The sequence below is a fragment of the Epinephelus moara genome, chromosome 2 (genome assembly GCF_006386435.1).
Source record: "Epinephelus moara isolate mb chromosome 2, YSFRI_EMoa_1.0, whole genome shotgun sequence".
Taxonomy (NCBI): domain Eukaryota; kingdom Metazoa; phylum Chordata; class Actinopteri; order Perciformes; family Serranidae; genus Epinephelus; species Epinephelus moara.
Window position 1 is genome coordinate 19,364,457 of NC_065507.1, and position 22,114 is coordinate 19,386,570.

Consider the following 22,114-nt stretch of genomic DNA (forward strand, 5'->3'; position numbering starts at 1 on the left):
AATAGTAGCAATATGACTGAGTTGTATGCACGGCCCAAACAAAGCATTTTTTCCCCTCAAATCTGACATTGCAGAACAAATTTTTTGGAATGGAATACTTATGACAAAGAGCACAACTGACTGAGGACTCATCACTCAGATTTATGAACAAGATATTGAAAGTTCCATTTTTATCCTGGCAAGGACAAAAGCAGTTTGCATAGTTGAACAGAGAAAACATAAAATCTATGATTAATGTGAAAGGAAGCAAAAGTCCTGATCATCCAGTCTAAGAAGAGTAAGTTGGAACTGGACATGATCTCCAGTAGTTGTGTTGCTAAAACTCAACAAAACAAAACACTGACAGAAATGCTGTTTTTGTTTGGTTTAGACCAGCCTACTGATGCCAAGGCCTGAAGGTGCCATGTTTATCCCAACCCTCTCCCACACACACACACACACACACACACACACACACAAAAGTGCGCCGACTCTGATACAACGCGGCGTACAGTGTTTTCATGCCAGAGGATTTTGATTATATTGACGTAATCTGTTTAATCAGAATTTCCTTTTATTACCGTATTTTCTCATCAGTTCATCGTCAGTTATTGCTTTTTTATAAGAAAAATATTTTTCATACTAATGTTGTCCTGATGTTGTCATGTTGTTTGTAAGAAGTTGGACATCGACAGTGGCAGGCTGAGATGAAAACATTCCTGACAGGAGCCATTTCAGATTGCTGGCACAGTGAGACTGCTCCCAGCAGCTCACAGCCTGGTGAGGGCTGCTTGCAGAGTGGCTGGAATGAATCATCTGAGTTAATGTGCTTCTTTGTTGAACACTTGGCAGAGGCTGATTGCAGACCAAACATCTGACTGGGAGATGCTAGGACTTACATTCATCCACAACCAAAGAGTAGGAGCTAAATAAATTACAAACTGATATGTCGTTTCTAGCATTAATGAGGACCTACTTTTGTGTGAATATCCTCACAGTAACATGCCGTATACCCACATATGTGAAAGTGATGCCTTCATGAGAAAACTGTAGGCGTTTGCCTCGCTGATTTGTAATCCAACATTCTTAAAACTCAGCCATCCATCTATGAAGGTACTGGACTGCACCAAACACTCCATCAGCTCTACAAAGGTAAGACTACTGATTGTAAAAAATGATGAGTGTAGTGCAAGTTAGTCGCACCCTAGACATTTACAGTGCAGTCCGTTTGAATTACATGTCTATTAAAACAATCCATCCATACCAAACCTCTGCTCTGATCCCTACAATACTCTGAACAGTAGTTACAGTAAAAATGGTGATAGGAAAAATGTTAGTAATCACTTCTGGCTGGGCGCTTTGATGCAGAAAGCGACTGCCCAGCCAGCCAACATGCTTTCATGTAAAACTGCAAACTGTGGATGGAATTGTCCAATCTCCTAACACTTTCCCATGGACGTGTGCCAGAGTGCGACATGAATACATGGAATAACAGTTCTTTCACAACAGCAAATCTTGGTCAGTCATTGCTTGTAACCAATAGGCTCCTTCCCAAATGAGTTCTCAATGAGGTCACCTTACTACAAATTACACCAAACTGCTCAGAGTCAACAAATTAAAATGCCTGTGTGGGTCCATTAAAGGGTAACTTCTGTATTTTTCAACCTGGACCCTATTTTTCTGTGTTTTTTTCTCTAAGTGACTAATGGGAAAAACAATTTTTTAAATTGGTCCATTGTTGAGGGGGCTGTTGCAGCTGGCAGCAAAACGGCTGCAGTGTAACCACTCAGGACATTTGTAAGGCGTTCATGTACGTCCACTAAAGGTGCCACTGACAGCATCTGTCTGACAACATTATGGAAAGGATCCCTCCAGACATAGACATTTTTGCTAAAGACAAAGATCCAAAGCCCCGAAATGGCCATCACTATCCTCACCTGACTCCATTTAAATAAACAGTAATTGTAGCATGCATAGAGCCAGATAAGAGATTAACCAATATGTTTTTGTGAGCATTGCTTAGTTTCTGTTAACTTTGAATGAAGTTACTGTTCATTTTAAAGGAGTAAAGTCAGGTTTTGTCAAAGTCAAGACAGCCCATTATCACACAGCATGCCTCAAAGGGCTGTACACACAATGATTTCAGTCAATTTCAGTTTTAATTTTAGTCTGGTGGCTCTGGTGATAGCAGTTTGTGGGTGTTTCTGGTTCAACAAAAATAATCTTACTGTTAATAAAAAGGTTTATCTCCATCAGGACTCTTTCCATAATGTTGTCAGACACTTAAAATAACCTGAGCCTCACAGCGGCAAAAACAGGCATTTTTAGTGGAGGTAAAGTGATGGTGCACAAATGCCTCTAGTGGTTACATTGCAGCCTTTTCTGCGGCTGCAGTGCTGTCGCTCAGTATTGGACCAGTTTCAAAAATTGTCGTTCCCATTAGCCACTTAGATGCAAAAACATGGGAAAATTAGATTCAGGGTAAAAAATACCAAACTTCCCTTCAAAGAAGTTATAGAAATTGAACAAAAACCTCACTGAAGAAAAACCTCCACGTCTTGCTCAAACGGTACTTTAAATGGTCTATTTCCTTAATTATAGAGTAGAGTTTTTGAGCACTGGGATGCCTACTGTATGTGTCACATTAATCCAGTATGCTGTGGTTGGCACTCAGCCTCGCCACAGGACAGATTAGAGCCAGAGAGGTGTCCACAACACAACCAATAAAGCCTGAGGCACTTGCTGGGGGAATCAGGACAATCAGCTGGGTATCTACCAACAATGCTGGGGTAATGCTGCAATTCATCACTGGTGTTTTGTGACAACTGCAGCATGCCATCCAACCTGCACTGTTTTCGTTTAACTCCACCTACTGCCAGGCGACTGTCACTGATTAATGTATTAAATTCCTCTGAAGTCTCAGGGCTGAACTTAGCCAAAGCCAAATGAGGCAAACTGGCTTCCAGCAGCAATAAAGAAAACATCTTCTCTAATTCTTATGAGACTGCGAAGGAACAGAGCAGCTATTTTTTCCCTTTTCATCTCCCACTGGCCCGTCAGAACTGTGCTATTAACTGTGTCCGTCATAAAAGCCAAACTAATGACTCTGGCACAGGTCCCCCAGCTGGTTGTTGAGGTCGTCTGGAGGCATACAACATATGTCGAGACACCGGATATTTGATACACTCTGGGCATTTACAGTGTGACAGTAAACATAAACTAGGATGATGGTATCATTTCACAAAGAATTTACAAATACCTTATGAGCTATTGACCTGCTTGATTAAATTCCTAAGTTGAGGAATCTATTCAAAGAATTTTATCAACTGTCTCAGTTTGATTCAGTTATCAAATGGAGCAATAAAATGCAGAGGCCACTGAGCCCAGACTGCGTCAACATAAATTTATTTTGATAAGAATAACATCCAGCTCACTGTATCCATGTGACAGATGTTGTTTGTTTGGAGAATGTAAGGTAAGTCTGCCTCCTCCATCGTACACGGGAGAACCAACAAACAGTACCTGCGCAAGGCTATACATGACAGGGGGCATATTTATTAACATACAGTACTCCCTCCCAGATGTTTCCTCTCGGGCCATAACTCATTTACATGTGTCGATGGAAAACATTCAGACAAGCCTCGCACTACATCATCATTTAAGGGGCGAATTTCACAAGAAGTGTTTTCTGTGCAGAGGCATTAAAGGAGTGGACTGGGTGTTAATGAGGTTCATGTTACTCACAGATAATTGACCCTTGGACCATGGCAAGAACTTTTTTTTTTCTCAGTTAGACTGCACAGGCACAGATGGAACTGGGTTGGGCACCACAGAAATGTTTGATATGGATGGGTTCAACAGAACAGATCAAAGTTGTGCTGCAAAGCCAGTATTGATATTTGTTGGCTCCTTTACCTGCTCCATAATTTGCCCGAATGCATCTCAAAATCTCAGCTGAAATGTGGCTGGCACAAACAAGAAAGGACACATGTGCTATGAGGCAGAGAAAGAAGGGCAAATACACTTTTACATTACCTATGACGTGACAAAAACAGCCTTGGTGGACTTTATCAACATGATCAAATCAGAGGAGGCCAATAAAACAACTAAAAAAGTTTATACGGACAAAATGTTTCTTTCAGGAATTCAACCATCTAAACAAAATGCATCTGAAAGGACACTGCGAGATAAGGAACATAAACAGCTGTGACTTTTAAGCAAATAAATACAACAAAAAATTGACTTGACTCCAGCATACCCAGCCCCAGATGCTAAACATGTTTTCCAGTTGGGGGCTGAATAACTGAGAGAGTCTCAGCCAAAACACAGACCAAGAACCAAATCAAAGCAACGCAAGAAGGGGAGCAAACTCACAGGTTGAATGATAGTGGGAGGAAAGGTATGCTCACAACCTCTCTCTCTCTGTCTGAAACAGATAAGCCGTAACTTTAACCCTTTGAAACCGCGATCGACATCAGTTTTCTCGAGCTGCGTTCAGACATCTTTCATTAGCATTTAAACTTCTGAAAACTGACACAAATTAGTTTGACTTCTATCAGTTACATGAAAAAGGGCAACGTGGCAAAATACGTCCTGAAAACTGCAAGAAGTTAGTATAAAAAAAATCTAAAAATTAGCAAATAGAAAGAGAAGGACAGAGAAACTTATTTGAAAATAATAAAAAACGTAGAGAAAAATGGCCAGAAAACCGTGTTTATAATTATTATTTAACTATATTCAAATAGTTAGACAAACTTTGATCTAAAATAAGGTTATTTTTATGGCTTTTTTGCCTTTAATAGATAGGACAGGTTGAAAGGAGGAGGAAAAAAGAGGCAACATGCTGCAAAAGGCCACAGGTCAGAATCAAACCCACGGGCGATGCGGCAAGGACACAGCCTTTGTACTTGGGGCACCCACTCTACCAGGTGAGCTACTGGGCGCCCCTGTATGCTTTATTAAGTACTTTTTCCAGGTATAATTTCCTTTTCACCTTTTAGTAATTTCTTGCTAAAGTTTCCCATCGCCTTCTTCTCCTGCTCAGTCGCCAGAAGAAAATGCTGGTATTGTACATTTCTGCAAGCCATGAATACGTCACATATGTATGTTTCCTACGTATCATATCACGTTTCTAAAGTGATGTAGTATATGAGCTGACTTTGTCATCTGGAGGTGCAGGGGATGGTGGATGGTGGGACACCTAGGTGACGTGCCTGCAAAGCTGCAGACCACTGCAGAGCACTGTTTGAGACCGACAAACAATGAAATCAGTTGTGAGTAGTGAGTCATTGCTGTGTTTCCTGTCGGGAAAATATGAGCCAAAACATGACCTTTCCATAACCATAACCAAGTGGTTTTTGTGCCCAAAGATAACCCAAATAATGTTGTTGGAACAAATCTGCTACATAATAATGTAATCTAACATATCTGTGGTTCGCAGTAATGTATCATGCCAACATTTATTCTTGCAGTTGGGTTGGTCTTCATGTTTTTGAAAGAAATCAATTTGCTCAGGCTTTAAAGGGTTAAACTGCACTTGTAGCTAAACCCTCAAATCTGCAGGTCTCTGCAGAACTTCAAGAGAAGACCAGGTCAAAGCTGTAAAGGTGACACTCACATACACTGTCTGTCCACCTGTGAGTTCATCAGGGGTGAATTTAAACCAAGTGGTTTTGCTAAGAGGGAAGAGGGACCAGCTGGAGAGCCTTCTCTTCCTGACATGTTATAGGATGGAGTCTCTGGCCATGTAAACATACACGAGGTGCATGTGTAAGATGCGAATAACCTCTCTGAAAGATACATATGCATGACAAACTAGTATAGAGAACCACACAAATGAATGGTTGATATGAATGGTAAGAATTTGTATACAGTTATGTTGCAGGGTTGTCTTACTGTTAAACCCAAGAGAAATTAAAAGCCATGATAGGACACAAATATCTAGTCAAACTGTGGACAGTGCTGAACCTCACCTCTAACTTTGCAGACATGTAAATATGATGCAAAGAGCAACTTCCTTTCTATTTATTTCAGTGCTATCTTCAGCAGCTGTGTGATGGAACAGCACAGCGTGCAGAGGATCAACCAGACTAAACACTCTTTAATTTTCATGACTGCAGCATGGGGCTTTGTATTATCGATGTAGTAACAAAACAGCAATGCAACTGCAGAGCTCTCTTTTTCAAGATACAACTGAGATGAAGCCAAAACAATAAAACAATTGAAGTTAACACAAAAGATATATTATAAAAAATGTTTCAAGGAAAATAAGTGAAAGTGCTCATTGATACCTCACAGCTGATAAGCATCTGCAAAACTTTTAATCACTTAAGATATTTAGTTTTATGTCTCTAGGAGACAAAAAGGCACAGATTAAAAAAAATTGCACCTGTTGCCAGTCTGTGATTGATGCAGCAAAGATAATGGCTTGGTTCACCTGTAGCACACACTTACCTCCTTGCAGAGAGGGCTGAATCACTGCTAAGAGGAAGAGTCCACAGAAGAGCAACAGAATGTTTCTGTTAGCCATCTCGCTCCAAAATGCACCACCCCTCTCCCGATCAGCTGGTTTTATTCTCTTCTAACTAATTACCACGAGCCCAGCGTCTTAAAGAGTGCAGGAAAAAGGTGGAAAAAAAAGGGGAAAGATATGGGACTCGACGTAATTAAGAGAGGGCAAAGACTCTGGTTCAATGGATCACTTTGCTTTTTTTCCTCCTCTATGTCTGGTGTTGCTGTTTTTATTCTGGTCACTCCTGCCAACAGTACAGACGCTGCTGCCAGCGAGGAAAGGGAGAGAGAGAGGGAAAGAGACACACACACAGACGGAGAGAGAGAGACACCCCCCCTCTCATCCAGAAGGAATTGAACTGTCTGCCAAGCATTTGCATGGATACTGAGCGTACTTATCTATAAGAGTCAAGACAGAAACTGAGGAAGAGCAAACCACATACCCAGATAATTACCTGTTCTCTGTGGCTCTAATTTTCAGCTGGTTGGTTTTCAACACAAGCACTAACATCAGTTTTTGTTGTTTCTCTCAGGCAAGTGATCCAGAAAACTTTGAGGCAGAGGGGAAAAGAACACAGCAACTATCAGCATGTGTCTACAAAATATCAGAACAAGACATTACAAAGTCACTGGCTGCAGGAATAAGCTGGGAACTGCAGCGCAATGCGTCTGGCTGTCCATGTGTGGAAGCCAGTCACAGTGGTTCTAGTAACGAAATGAGAAAACTGTCGGCATCACACATAGATGACAAGAGAGCAAAGAACCCAAGAAACCTCAGCCTGCTGGTCTGTGCAGTCTCTCAGTGGATTCATCAGGATAATTGTCATTGTCAGTCCTGAAACTGAGATCAGAGGTAGAACGAGGACCAACCTCAGTTCATTCGCAACTTCAGAGGGTTTAAGTGACTGCTAGAACTGTACTTTTTGTGAACAAAAGTACAGAGGACTTGAGCCCTGGACCATCACATATGGCTTGTGCATATTTCTTTTATGGGTTTCCAAAGTCAGAGCTCAACATACTGTGCTGAATTAGTCTTGGCAGGATTCTCTTCTTCCCTGGAAGTACCTGTACATACGGGATCACCTGTATCATCACGCCAACAATGGTCAACCCTGTCTTTTAGAACAGTGGTTCCCAAGTGGTGGGTTGCAGGTCCATTATGAAAGGACCGCAAGTGACTCGCAAACATGTCAAGTTTGTAAAAAACACTTTATTTTAAGTACAGTGAGTTTCTGGCACAGAGGTTTAATTTTGAAGTGCCCTTTCCTGCCGCAGAGTGAGTGACTAATGGAAAACTATTTAACAAGGACAGCAAACTGACTGGACGACATGGTCAAATGCAAGTATGACACTGAACGTATTAGACTGTGTGGACCTTCAACTAATGACTAAGGAGAAATCTGGACCCCAATGCTGGGTCAGTTGGGACCCACTGTTTTAGAAAATCCGTTTGTGAGTTACTAAACTGTTTTCTTAATTACGTTGTTGTGGCAACGTAATCACTGGCTGGAATATGTTGAGAGAAGTGTCTTTCAAGTAACGAAACATGACATTCATGTAGGCTTCTAGAGGAGATAGCTGAGGAGTACAAAGTGCAAGACCTTGACACCAGAACTCTGGGTTTGCATCCATATTCCTTGCTTAGGTATACGCAACGTCACTTTGGTGAAGGATAGAGAAAGATCATGATTTTGGTTAAATGTAACAAAAGGGCAATAATAACAAAAAATATGCTTTGGGAACTACAAGTGGATACTGCATCGCAAGGTTTCCTATTTTGGTGACAAACAATTGCAACGATTAATGGACATTGTGGTGCATGGTGGTGTAGTGGTTAGCATTGCCACCTCACAGCAAGAAGGTTCCTAGTTCCAATCTGGGGTGGGGGGTTTGAACCCCTGGGTGGGGAGCCCCTCTGTGCGGAATTTGCATGTTCTCACCATGTCAGCGTGGGTTTCCTCCCACAGTCCAAAGACATGCAGGTTAATTGCTGACTCTAAATTCCCCGTAGGTGTGAATGTGAGCGTGAATGGTTTTCTGTCTCTATGTTTTAACCCTGTGATAGGTGAAGTCTGGAGATGTTCTTTAGGTGAAAAAGGCTGTTTTGGTGATGTTTTTGATATGAGTATTTTGAGGCTAGGCAAATTTAGGTGGGGACTTTGCGCAGTGTGGCTGGTGAGGCAGCCTCAGACCAGTGCTCAGCTCAGCTTCCCCTAAAATGTCAAAAAATAAGGGGTCAAATATGTACTGTTGTGTTTACATTTCATTGACTAAATATGCGCTAGAACGCATTCAACTTTTGTTCAGAATCAGCTACTTATCACAGGTCACTGACGCGACTTTCTTCTCATTCATTCCTGTAGCGTCACAGTGCATTAAACAGTCATTGGATAAATGCTCAGTTTTGTCCCGCCCATTGGACGCTCAGCGTCTCTGGGGGTCTATGGGGCAGTGGGCTGGCCTCGGCTGGCCTGGACGCTGGGCTTCTGCATGATGATTAGATGATCTGTCTGAGGCTGAATCCCTTTTTGATTGACAGCGAAATGAGCGAATCAGCGATCTTGAAATATAAACCACCACCGGAGCATTCTAGCATCTTTTTCTGGTGTTATTGGAGACTGTACTCGTGTTTGGAGACTCTGACTTCTGTCGCTCTGCAGTTACTGTCCCCAACGAGCAGCGGGTGCTGCTGTGAGCCCCTCCACCGTCCCAAAGCACTCACAGGCGGTCACACTAGCCTCGCACAGCAGCCCCAGAGGGTAGAATTTATGTATAAATAAACTGACACATTTTATGATGTAGGCCGAAAATGAGCTTCCCCTCCTTGAAAGACCAGATGTAGGCCGAAAATGAGCTTCCCCTCCTTGAAAGACCAGCAGCCACCACTGCCTCAGACTTATCCTGCTTAAGTTTAGGGTAATTGCACGTCATCCAATTATTGAAGAAGTCCATCAGGTTGGATGGTGGCAGAGCATCCAAGGGCTTGGTGTGAAAGTGTACAACCTTAACCTACATAACTTTACAATCTTAAGACACTGAGTGATGAAACCACGACATAAGGTAACATAATGGTACACTATGGTCTGGACGGAATTGTGACAGTGGCATGGTGGTGCAGTGGTCAGCATTGTTGCTTTATGGCAGGAGGGTTCATGGTCTGAACTCTGGGGTGGAGGATTCAAATCCCACGGTGGGGGAGCCCTTCTGTGGGGAGTCTGCAAGTTCACCCTGTGTCAGCGTGGGTTCTTTCTGGGTTTTCCGGCTTCCTCCCACAGTCCAAAGACATGCAGGTTAATTGGTCTAAATTGTCCGTAGGTGTGAATGTGAGTGTGAATGGTTGTCTGTCTCTATGTGCCAGCCCTGTGATAGTCTGGCGACCTGTCCAGGGTGTACCTTGCCTCTCGCCCACTGTCAGCTGGAATAGGCTCCAGCCCATCCGCGACCCCCAACAGGATAAGTGGTTACAGAAAATGAATGAATTGTGCTCAAAATTTCAGTATCAACATTTTTTAGCAACATAATTCCCACTTAGTTGGGAAGGCTGTGGTTATGTGACTGATCCACTGACTGGAGTAAAGAAAGAAACAGTCATCTTAAGGAGGCAAGTTGGGGCGGTAAATGGGTCACAACACACAGAACTTTCCTCTAGAACTCCTCCAGGATACCAGTGTTCCAAACCCTTAGAACTCTGAGGTATTTTAAGGTACATCGTCACCATGTTTCTTTCCCTCAACCTTACCGCAGTCACTTACTGCTTAAACCTAACCTTTATAACTTTACGATAAGTATGTAACATGATTCGTGGGGCACTTATTTGTCGGATATCAGACAAATATTTAGGATTTAGGATAGGATACGTTATGTTAATTAAAAACATAATTTGCTCAGAATAAGGTTTACCTTAAAACGTAATTCATGTTAATTGTATGTTAATGTAATTTCTGGGAGACAGTGCTGCACAGGCTGTTGGACATTTATATTTACAAGGCTGAACATTTTGGGCAGAGCATGATCTCATATTGGCAAATACCTTTTAAATGCACTGAAGAGAAAAAAAGGAATGGTATGAAAAGAAAGCACACTGTATTTTACAGCTTACCATTATTTACCAAATATAACATCAATAAATCACTATAAAATAACTGTGTAAACTCCTGACTGATTAATCATTTCACAGATCTTTTGTCGATAACAGATTTGCATTGAAGTTTAATCACTAACAGGACACATCCTCTCCAGGCAGATTGATCTTGGCTTAACATGTCCAGCCATTACTTAGGAAACACCTCAGCGGAGACAAGGCTGTCGTTGTCCATCTTTTGTTCTGCCCTGGGACGCATTTTTGGGATTTTAAGTAGAAGAGGTTGAGCAGAGGTACTTTTTACTGGCAAGAGCTGCAGCCAAAGTCATTACTCTCTCAGACACAAACCTGACAGACCGGGCTGTTGCACGCATGCTAATGGGTTCTGCTTTCCAAGACACACAGTATCCTTCATAGTAGTGACGTCCACCATTAATGTTCATATTCCCTCATGCTGATTTCCTTAAAGTTAGGTCAGGCTTCCTTACAACATCAGCTGTTAAAAGTTTGTTCAGGCTGAATTCAAAGCATATTTTCTCTTGAATAATGAAGCTGAGTCGTACAGCCGGTTATACATTTGCATTTTTCACTCAAGTAGTAACCAGTTCTGTTAAAGATGAAGCATCTTCTCCACAGTTTGTGCAGCATGAAGCAAATCTGATTCTGCTGTAATGTGTATTTGTCACAACACTGATTTTCTCTTTACATTTATTGTAAACCCATCCTTATGTACAGCATATAAGCATCATTTTCCCAGTTATTTAAGGGTTCAGTTTGGCATTTATTGACAAAAATGGTAATCAATATTCATAACTATGTTTTCATAAGTTTATTATTACTTGAAAGTATTGTGTTTATGTTGCCTTAGAATGAGACATTTATATCTACATAAGAAGCAGGTCCTCTTCCACCGTGGATGTATAAAGGAACATGGATACAGTGCAGTGGCCCCACTCATTCCTATGAAAGTTGCTCAGTGGAGCAAGAACATAGGTTCCCCATGAGTTCCCCATGAGTTCCTGCTTGGCTCATAGATTTTGCATTGTAATGATGTCGCCTTTCTCAGTTTGAGGAAAGTTTTACAAACATAAAACCTCCATGGATCAAGAATTCATAATAGAAAGAGTCATATATGAAATTGTTCGCCGTTTGAGGTGTTCTGTCAACAGTTGTACAGACATCTCTTTTATAATGGTGGCCTATGGAGAAAATGCTTTTGGGGCTTTTTTGGGGTTGTTTTATTTTCTGCAATACCGCAAGTAGCCACTGTGAAAAATGTTCAACTGCTGCATATAGAATTACTCAGATGATTGAGAGAGAGCAGGCGCACAAAAGACTTCTGCCATCTGAGCCTGCTACGTCCTGTTTAGTGCTCTGCTAATTTGAATGGGGATAAATGATTTAATTGTGCGGCTCTTCTAGACTTTCCAAAAGATATCAGGCTGTTGTGACGCTCAAAATGCTTAACGCTTATTTATCCACTGTATACAGATGTCTCATTCGTCATGTGAGTTAATGGGAAAAATTCTTTTTGGGCCACGGGGCATCATGTGATGGCGTAGTTACACTGTCTGGCCACAACAAAAATTAGCTTCAAAGTCTGACTGGCTCTAGATAGGGCCATTTGCGGTTTCACATCAGCAACCCTAGTTCTCTTACACACTTAGTATACGTGAGAAGCTTAGTTCTGTAACCTCCCCGCTAGATGCCACTAAATCCCACACACCGGACCTTTAAGCAAAAATAGTAACAGTGGGAAATCTCTTCGTTTCTATCACATACTGTAAAAAACAAAGCCAAACATTATTATTGGACTGAACCAAAATAATGGAGAATACAAGATTACATTAAACGCTTCATTAATCCTCCAATGGGGATTAATAAAGAACTAAAAACTAAAAAAGTTCTTGTCATCAGGTACACATAGGTGATCGGCATACAAAGAATGAAGTGAGGTAAATACAATGAGCTGCCAGACTTGGTTATTAACTCGGCATCACAACAGGTTTGTATATGAGCTCATGGAATTGTTTAGGTATGAACAAACAATTTAACGTTGTGTTGCTTTTCTCAGGGCACACCTGAGATCCTGTTTCACTAGTGTGCCCTACCACGTCATTCAAAGCCAATGGCAACTTATTACTGCTTACAATATTCCTATAAATCACACATACTGAAATGATGATTTCAGCGAGTGAAACATCTGTTTCTCTCTGTGAACTCATCAGACACATGACAAAAAAACACACTGAATAAGTCCAAAAAATCTATTAGAGTCAATAACACCGAAACATTTGAACTGCTCGCAGCTCTTATGATTACAGTAAATCATTAGTTACAATCCAAACATCAGCAGGACACTGACCTAATGCTGTATCCTGCATGGTACTATTCTTTCCACGTTTGATTTAGGACCAAGAGCCCCAGCTGACTAGTCTGTTTGGGAAGCAAAAGTGTATTCTGGATGAGAGCGGTGTTTTTCTCCATTTATTTGCGAGTCTGAACGTCTATTTTAGCTCATGTCTAGCACTCCTCCTTTGGGCTGAGTTGAATGGTGTTTTTGCCAAAAAGGCTGAGACTGAACATAGACTTTGGTGAGGGATGATGAGGGGTCACGCTGAACTTGCTGCTATTAATTATCAGCCTAGTCACCAGACTGAAATGTTAACATTGTGTGTCTGCAAAACACGGATATGTTACATTTGTACATTTCATACGTATCATAGCAACATTTCTAAGGTGACGTAGTTCAGATTACATGTTTATGGGCTGGCTCTGTCATCGGGAGGTGGAAGGGATGCTGGTTGGTGAGACACCTTGGGGAGATGGCTGCCAAGCTGTCTGCACACTACCACCAACAAAAAACAATAGCAGTTGTTTCTTAGCGAGACATCTTTTCCTGACCATAACCAAGTGTTGTTTGTGCCTAAACATAACCACGGTTACCACATCATTGTTTCACCATATCTATGACATAATATAAACATATTATGTATCCAAGATTTCAGCCCGTTCTCATTTCGAAGTCTTTGAACACCGCCACTTTTTCAGTGATTTAAGCGTTAGGCATCAGACGCCAAAAGCCTCCTTTCATGGCGGTATGATACCCGCCAGGTGGCATCAGTATGTAACATGGCTGGATGTAACCTTTCGTAATGTTATGACAAGCTGCTGGGCGGCTAGACAGCACTTGTTGCTGTGGTATGATATGCCACTGCACAGCATCAGATTGAAACATTGCCGGTAATGATGTAATATATGTAGCTGGAAAGTCCCTAAGGGCAGGTGGGTGAGGTGGTGGATGGGTTCAACAAACCTTGGACTTTCATCTGTGTTTGCTTGCCATATGAATGTGATGGTTCTCTCTAAAACTAACCATGACCTGTTATTGATATCCCGGCGTTGGTAGAAGCATCCTGGAACATCAACAGCAGACGCAGAAGGATACCTAGCACATAGTATGTAGATGTGAAAGGCCACTGACAAAGCAGTGATATGTGACGACTTGGGATGAGAACATGCTGGAGATGTGCAGAAACAAACAATGCCAACGTTTATTCTGGCAATTGGGTTGTAATTATACAACCTATCCTCATACAATAGCTCATGTGATATCCTAGAAATTAGCACCCTACAAATGACGTTACCTCCTTCACGTAAAATGACATAATTAGCGTAAAGTTAAGGCGGTTAGGTTTAGGAAACGAAACATGGTAGGGTGTCTTTAGGTTTAGGCAAGCAAAGTTAGTGTGGTTATGATAAGTAAAAGAAACACGGTGATGACATACTTTAAAATTACTCAAAGTTCACACATTTCCGAACACCGGTCTCTTGAAGAGTCTTTTGTTTTGTGACCTATCCATCGCCCCAACTTGCCTCCTAACTCATCTGCTTGGGACCACTTTACTCCCGTCAGCACAATCACAGCCCTTCAAAATACGTGAGTTATACGTTACACGTATAAATGCTTATAATGGTGTAGGCCACTTACATAGCTGAATAGAACCTATGTACAACAGTAATTCAGCCTTTAGTAGAGACTAGTAGGTCATAAACTTAATTCTCTGGCTAAACTTGTTTAACCAGAGAATTATACAGTAACACTGGGCTTCATGATCAAAGAAAACTTATTGTTTGGTAGACACCAGGGAAGGCTGCATTACATGTGAAGAAGGTGGAAGAGCAATCGCAGTGTTGAAATATTCTCTTTTGCACCATTTAATTAAACATAGAGAGCCTAGAGGCATTTAAACAAAGCTGAGTTTGTGTTATTCTGGAATTTGTCTCTTCAATTTTTGTATTCACTGCAAATGTATATTGGTCCCAAATATCTGTTATCAGTCTCCTTGATTACTAATCATTGGTATCGGAATTGACCCTGTAAAAACATATTGGTTGATCCCTAGCAATCTCTCAAAAAGTATTGTTTTCACTTTTTCAAGAAAAGAAACTAATGTAGAATTTATCATTTGTGGTATAATCATCAAGCATATTCTTAGTTAACTAGTGAATTTTCACCACTGAAAGATGTTTTAAGTCATTTGTTTTACCTTTATTTTTTGTCATTAATTTAATTGTGTACAGAAACATAATTTATCCAAATTCAGTCAGGAAGATGATACTTCCCATGCTTAGTCTGCAATTTTTCTTTCTCACCCTGCCATTCACTCCTTGCATTCATGCTCACTCACTATATCTACCTGTCATTGTCTGGAGCTGTCAGTTTAGTCATCAGTGGTGCTACAGCTTGTTCACAACCAGCCAATAACACAGCGACACACCTTCTCCGCCAGCCTCCATTTTTCATCTAACTGCTTCTCATTTTATATATGGTTAATTTTCTGCCTGTAGTTCCTCATGCTGCAGCCATGCACACTCTGCACCACCCCATCACCACCCAGTGTTCTCAGATTCATCATACAACCAGTGACTGGACTTAATGGGGGGATTTATCTTGCTGCTGACCAGATGTCCCTGATCACAAAAATCTTCTTCTGGTGTCCAAGCGCCAAAGACAAAGACCAAAGATTGTTGAATCTTAATCAGCTCAGATCATCTGTTAATCTGTACACTCGTATTCTACATCAAATATTATCTTTACTTCATTCTTCTGTCTCTCCTGATTAAACTGTAGCTTTTGTTTTTAAATTAAGATTGGTGGTATTCCAGTGGCGGTGTTACTGCTGGTTTAACTTTTTTCATAAAGAAGCAGACGTATCTGGGCTAATGTGTGGTTACAAGCTGGTAGACAAGCGCTAATGAAATCAAGCTTGTGCCTTCACCAGTCCCAAGCCACTGGCCAGTCATATCCACTGATTATAACCTGATAACATTGAAATCAAGAAGATTTGCTTCATGCACCGAAATCTCTATGAGCGTTTGGACCCTCTTTGTGTCTGTGCCACATTACATTGCCCAACATGCCACAACACGCAGGCATACTTGGGTCTCTCTTGGAGACAGCAGAGGCTTACAAAAGACCCTTGCTTTAATGGCTCTGCATCTGCAGGCACAGTTGGCAGAGCATCACAACATAATCCACGCCAACCTTCCAAGTACTTTTGGCTTCGGTGGAAGGGAAATTAAGTCTGTAAAGACAACTTTTAAGGTCAACGCCAGAATCCATGTCAACTCACTGAGGTAGAAGAATATTAAATTCCAAGGCACTGGAGGCTTTATTTACTAACAGACATACTGAGTTTTTCTCCTTTAAAACTTAATGATCTTCCCTGTTCAGCAACCAGTTTTACAGTGGTAAGACCAGCCATGCAACTAAAATCAAATGCAATATTGTAATGAAAACAACCTGGTCCCAAAGACAACAGCGTTGCTCTAAAAACGAATTTGAGACAACAGACAGATTTGGGTTTATCTGCTGAGTCTCGGAAAGCTGTCAATGCATTTATGGCAAAACCCCTCTGAGTCTGAATTACTGGTTTGGTTTTAAATGAGGAATAAATCCAAATATGTCTAATTACTTCACTTTATGTTTACTGACATGAAGTAATGATCAAACAGGATGTTCTCTCTGTAACTGTGTGTTGTCACATCACACATTAGCCCTGGTGACACCAGGAAGTACAGCAGGATGTGCTTCAGTATCGAGCACAGGAGGAGGTACTTCTTGTCAGTGTAACTAATGTGTTTTGGTGAAATAAACCAGACAGAGTTTGGAATGATTTTGAGTGAGAGATATTTAAATACTGGGTTGCTACAACCAGTCAATTTACATATAGGATTTAGCTGCATGTAGCTTATCATGATTCAATGCTTATTAATGCACAGAGGTGGGATGGTAATTTTGAACTATTGACAGAACAGAAAATCAGACGGTGACTTTTTAAAATGATGTGTATTTTTATACACCAAGATTTATAACCAGGATTTCTGTCACACTGAATACATTTTTTGAAGCTGTTAATTAAACAAATTCTGTCTGATTACTAAATGGTACAATGGGGTTGGGGTCATAACTGTTTTCATGAGTGTATGGTCAGAACTGTTGTATTTTCATTGTGATGTTGCTCTACAGTCACATAGAACAGACAACCAAAATACTGGCTCTAGATAGGGCTATTGACACTTCTGTTTCACTTCTGCAACCTCAATGCTAGATGCCACTCAGTTCTTCATACTGGACCTTTAACGTAAAGTTACATGGGTCGAGTTTATGCAAGTAAATTTATTACGTAGGTTCAACCCAGTCTTTGAAATCCGGCACTTGGGCAGTGACTTCTGGTGTCAAACACCAACAAAAAAAGCCATCATTTACATTGGCATGATACACGGCTGATTGCTGATATACTTTAACGGTGGCTGGTGGCATCAGGGTGAAGCGCGGCAGGACAACAACAAAAGTTAAGGTGGCAAAAATCTGAGTAGGGTGTGAGGGAGAGGTGGTGGATAGGTCCAACAAACACTGACCTTCATCCGAGACAGTGGTGTTCATGTCCGTAAGATTATAAACCCAAACCCTGCTCTTATTTCCTAAAACTAACCACATGCTTTTGTTACTTTTGTTTGCTGAAGGACAAAAAAAAAGGCAATTTTGAAAGAGACTGTATGTAACCGTTAAATTTCCTGTGAAAACTGAAGTATATTTTGAAAGAAGACAATGCATGTAACAGGTAGAACTTGAGGCGTCCCAGAACGTCAACACCCAATGCACCCAGGGTACCTTGCATGTCGGATCTGGAAATCCATGACCAAACGTCAATATGTGAAGAGGTCGGAGCAGGGGTCGCGTTAACCGGATATTCTCCGTCATTGACCGTTTTTTTACAACAATGACCGGAAAATCTGAAGACCGTCAGTCATTTTGACCGGTTGCAATTACCACCCCTGCCCACTTGGCGGCGGAGTGCACAGTCAGTGGTTTAAGTGGTTTAAGTGGCTGCCGTTTTCACACTGCAGAGAAAAAGTCATTCATCTGCTTCATGTAGCGTTGTTGACATAACGCCCTGGACACACCGAGGCACGGCGCCCAGCAGCGGAGGCAGTTTTCAGTCAGCGCCCATGTTAACCTATCTGACTGTCCACACAGGCCGCTGAGCAGAGCGGCGCACCCGCGGAGGCAGCGCTTCAGTTCGGCGTCTGGTCTATTTTTCACGGGAGCCGCTCGATCCAACTTGACAGAATCAAGTTGGATCGAGCGGATTGTACCAAACAGGAAGTCGGACACAGAAAAGACGAGAGAATCCGGCCAATTTTCAAAATAAAATAACAACAGCACGCACTGAGGAACGTGAGGAGAAAATACTGTGTTTATAATTTAAAATAACACAACAGTGCATAACCGAACACATTTTTCAATACCATAATCACTTCATTACAATTTTAATTTTGTGTCACCGAGCCTACAGGCATAACTACATAATGCCCTGGGCACACTGGACGTGTTGGTGCCCTCCGGTGTGTCCAGGGCGAAGCCTAATGGCACGGGTGTGTGGATGTCTGTTCATCTTTTCATTCATGTCCTTATTAACGCACACTTTATAACTTGCTTGTTGGATTTATTAAAAATGAACGAATGAAAACTAAATGTCTTTGAATATCTTTCGAAAATTAAAATGACCAGTAAAAATAGATTATGACTGGATTTTTATGACCCTGTTGGTCAAAATGACCGGCGACGAAAAAGTCTAGCGCAACGTCTGGGTCGGAGTGAGAATGGTAGGTTAGGTTTAGGAAAGTAAAGTTTTGTAGATTAGGTTTAAGCAAGTAAAGTTTAGTGGCTTATATGGTGACAACATAGATGACCTTTGAATAACTCAAAGTCCTCTGGGTTTCATACAGGATATGGTCACCAGTCCCCTGGGGTCCTGTGTTGTTTGACCCATCTACCACCCTAAACTACCTCCCGATGTGTACTCCTTACTTCCGTCAGTGCATTGGTCACTTGATTGCAGCTTTCCCAATTACGTGGGTGAGACACAAATTTCTGTGCATTACTTTTTGTGGGTATACCTACAAACAGTTGATGAGAACAGCCTACTCTATTGGAGCAGAAATTGTGGAGGAGGGGGTATTGTAACTGTATCTTTGATTTATTGCATTTTGTATGACTTTAAATACAATATATATATATATATATATTTAAAAGAAAAGAACATGACGTGTATTTACATCATTCAGATGCTGAAACAATGGGTAAATTATGACTGAGAGTAGCTGGCACTTCTGCATAGAGAGGGTGATTTCAATTTTAACATGTTTATACCATGCAACTTCATTCAATTATATGTAAATTGTATAGACTATCGCTCTCAGTCTCCCTTTCCAATCCACTCAGACTGTATGGACATGATGTCACGTGTGATAAATTCTACATGTGCTCCCTGAGAAGAAACATATTACCTTTATTGGTGGCAACCACGGTAAAATGATTTTGCTGCCTGTGATGGTCTCAGGTTCAAACATCTAGCATGCTGATACAGATGGTGTTATTGTCTTGTGTATTTTTTGTAGCAGCAGGGGAAATTACTGTTTAACACTCCACACATGGACTACTATTGGTACAATGAAGCTTTGTTCACTGGGTAAGTGTTCACATCTTGCTGTGGGTGCTGCACTGGATCAGCTCTGAGATCGTTATCATGCAATAATCACAGAGTGAAGCTGGCCAGCGGTGTTGGGTAGTACATCACAGCACGCCAAAGATTTTTAAATCTTCTTTTAATGTAAAGCTGACACTGTACAGAGTGATTTGAGGTCCATCTACACTGTATTTGTTTTCAGTGACCAGAGAACATGCAAAAAGTCAACCACAATTGTCAGACCACAGATGGAGGCACTCTGTCAGCCCATGTCTACTGTCTTCATCTTTTCGCAGTGGGACCCTGCAGAGTGAAAACCATCACAGCCCTGGTGCAGCACAAACGTCATTCCTTTAATGGCCTGTGGTGTCACCAACACACACAGACAAGTAGGCTGGCCTGCCTCCAAAGTGCGATACACACATCCAGACCACACGCCAGATGTGGTTTCTCCGCAGTTAACATTGCTCCGTATACAAAGCAGGTTCCAGTGAACATCAGACCCAAGCCCAGGCACCCAGGGAAAACTGATGAGTTCTGGTAAGAGCCAGACCAGGCAGCACGGTGACTCACGTTTGGCATTAAAATGCTCGAGGCTCCGACTTTAAGAGAGCTTTGCATGCACGCAAGTAGAACATCCAAGTCTCTATCCATCCATTCTCCTTCAACCTTTGCAGTGATCATTATATTCACTTCATGGTTTTTTAATCACATCCACGGTGAAGCCAGGATAAGGGTTTGGTTTCATTAGGTGTAAAATACAGCACAGATTAGGAACTTTGTTATAATGACCATTATTATACAGTTTATCTTTGTGTAGCTTCTCACTCATTGTAGGTCTTACAAGATAAATGGGGGTTTCAGTTTAAAAATTAAATATTAGGATCAAAAATAAACAGCAATTCATCACACCAACCTTTGAGCGAGACTAGTGTACCAAGACAGTCATTTCCATTGTTAGTTGTTTGGAGGAACATCACTACGAAATGTGTTTATGTGCTTTTTGTTGGTTCATGTGCAAAGCTCTTGGCTTTGCACAGTGCTTAGGAGGGTTACACTCAGTTTAGACCATACCGAGGGTTTAGAGCTTGGGTCAGTCAATGCGGTGGTACAGGCTCTTAACTGAAAGTGGCGTGGTCAATTCTATCTGTACTAGAAGGGTTAATGCCAAATATTTGGTCAATAACTCCAATAGTGCCAAAGTGACTTGACAAGAAATACTTTTATAACTATGACCCAGATCAGTTTCTAACAGGATATCAGCAACTATAATATCCTTTGTTTCAGCGAGACTTGGTTGGATCCCGAACAGTGCCATTAGGCCAGGTGACTCTTTTCTATATGCTGATCTGACAGAGGAGAAGACACTGATGAGAGGAGCCTAAGAGGCGTGTGCTTTATGGTGAATAAGGACGGGTGCTTCCAGCTCTGAATGACTGCAGAGACAGCTACAGAAGTGGCTGCAAAGTGGCGCTGCCCATATTTGGAAGGAGCAACCACACGGCTGTCTTGTTGGGGTCAGGATGTTTCAAACTGACTATGACACATCCTCCAATGACGCGAGAGATGGAGCCCATCACAGTCTGGAGCACAATCTAGGACACCACTATCAGCGTCACCAGTGACATCAATGAAATCAATGAGTCTGTGGTGGATTTAATTTGTACAACAACAGAAGCGACTGTTCCAAAAACTACAGTTCAATTGTTCCACAATCAGAAATCATGGAAATCAGAACCATCCAGAAACATGGACAATGAAGCAGCAGCCTACAATGCAAGAGGCAAAAGGAACTAAATGCACAAGTTGAGGGAGCTGATGGGATCGCTTTTCCCAGGAGTTGTACCTCGTATTATTCCATGTGACAAATAAATGATTGACTGATTGATATAAAAGAATACTTTTATAGCAGTACATGAATAAGACCCCAAAATAAAAGACATTTGGAAAACATTCTCCTTGCTACAAGCGAGTGATTTAAAGGTTTTAGTGGAAAAAAAAAGGTTACAGAACGTATTTGGAAAAAATAACTAAACCATCATAATTATTGTATCGAGGGCAATTTTCTGAATCTGCGCAATGGTTTCCATCACATCAGTCAATTACAAAATTAGTGACGCATGCACCACCCAAAGGGTCTCACTTTTGCCCCTTTTATATCTATAAAAAAAGCAGCGCTGGCAGGGTGAAGCGGTGACATAATTTACAGTGAAAAGTGATGCTTAAATATTTGTAGAATGTTTGATTTTTCAGCTTATCAGAGCGTTTCTCAGGCTTTCTTTGGGACTCAGGGGCAGGAAAGTTGGGCAATGTGCCACTAAAGAGTGAGAGAGAGTGTAGGGAGCAGGATTCATGTGCAATATAAAACGCTGATGAAATAACTTTTCATCATGTCAGATGGCGTCCAGAAAAAGACATGCTTAGGGTACCGCAACCATTAAGAGAGATGTGAACAACATGCTGTTGTGGTTGTACCTAAGACATGGGAAAACTGCTCTAGTGAAGTCAA

The 22,114-nt window shown here is 41.4% G+C and overlaps 1 protein-coding gene across 3 annotated transcripts in view; it reads right to left on the reverse strand.

Annotated features, from left to right (window-relative positions):
• Positions 1-6,710, reverse strand: part of elna (elastin a) — a 56,787-nt gene extending 50,077 nt beyond the window's left edge. For all 3 annotated transcript variants that reach the window (XM_050074878.1, XM_050074884.1, XM_050074880.1), the window contains exon 1: positions 6,433-6,710. In XM_050074878.1, coding sequence (XP_049930835.1) covers positions 6,433-6,508 — 76 coding nt within the window. In that variant the 5' untranslated portion in view covers positions 6,509-6,710. The remainder of the gene's footprint in view (positions 1-6,432) is intronic.
• Between the last annotated feature and the right edge of the window lie 15,404 nt (positions 6,711-22,114).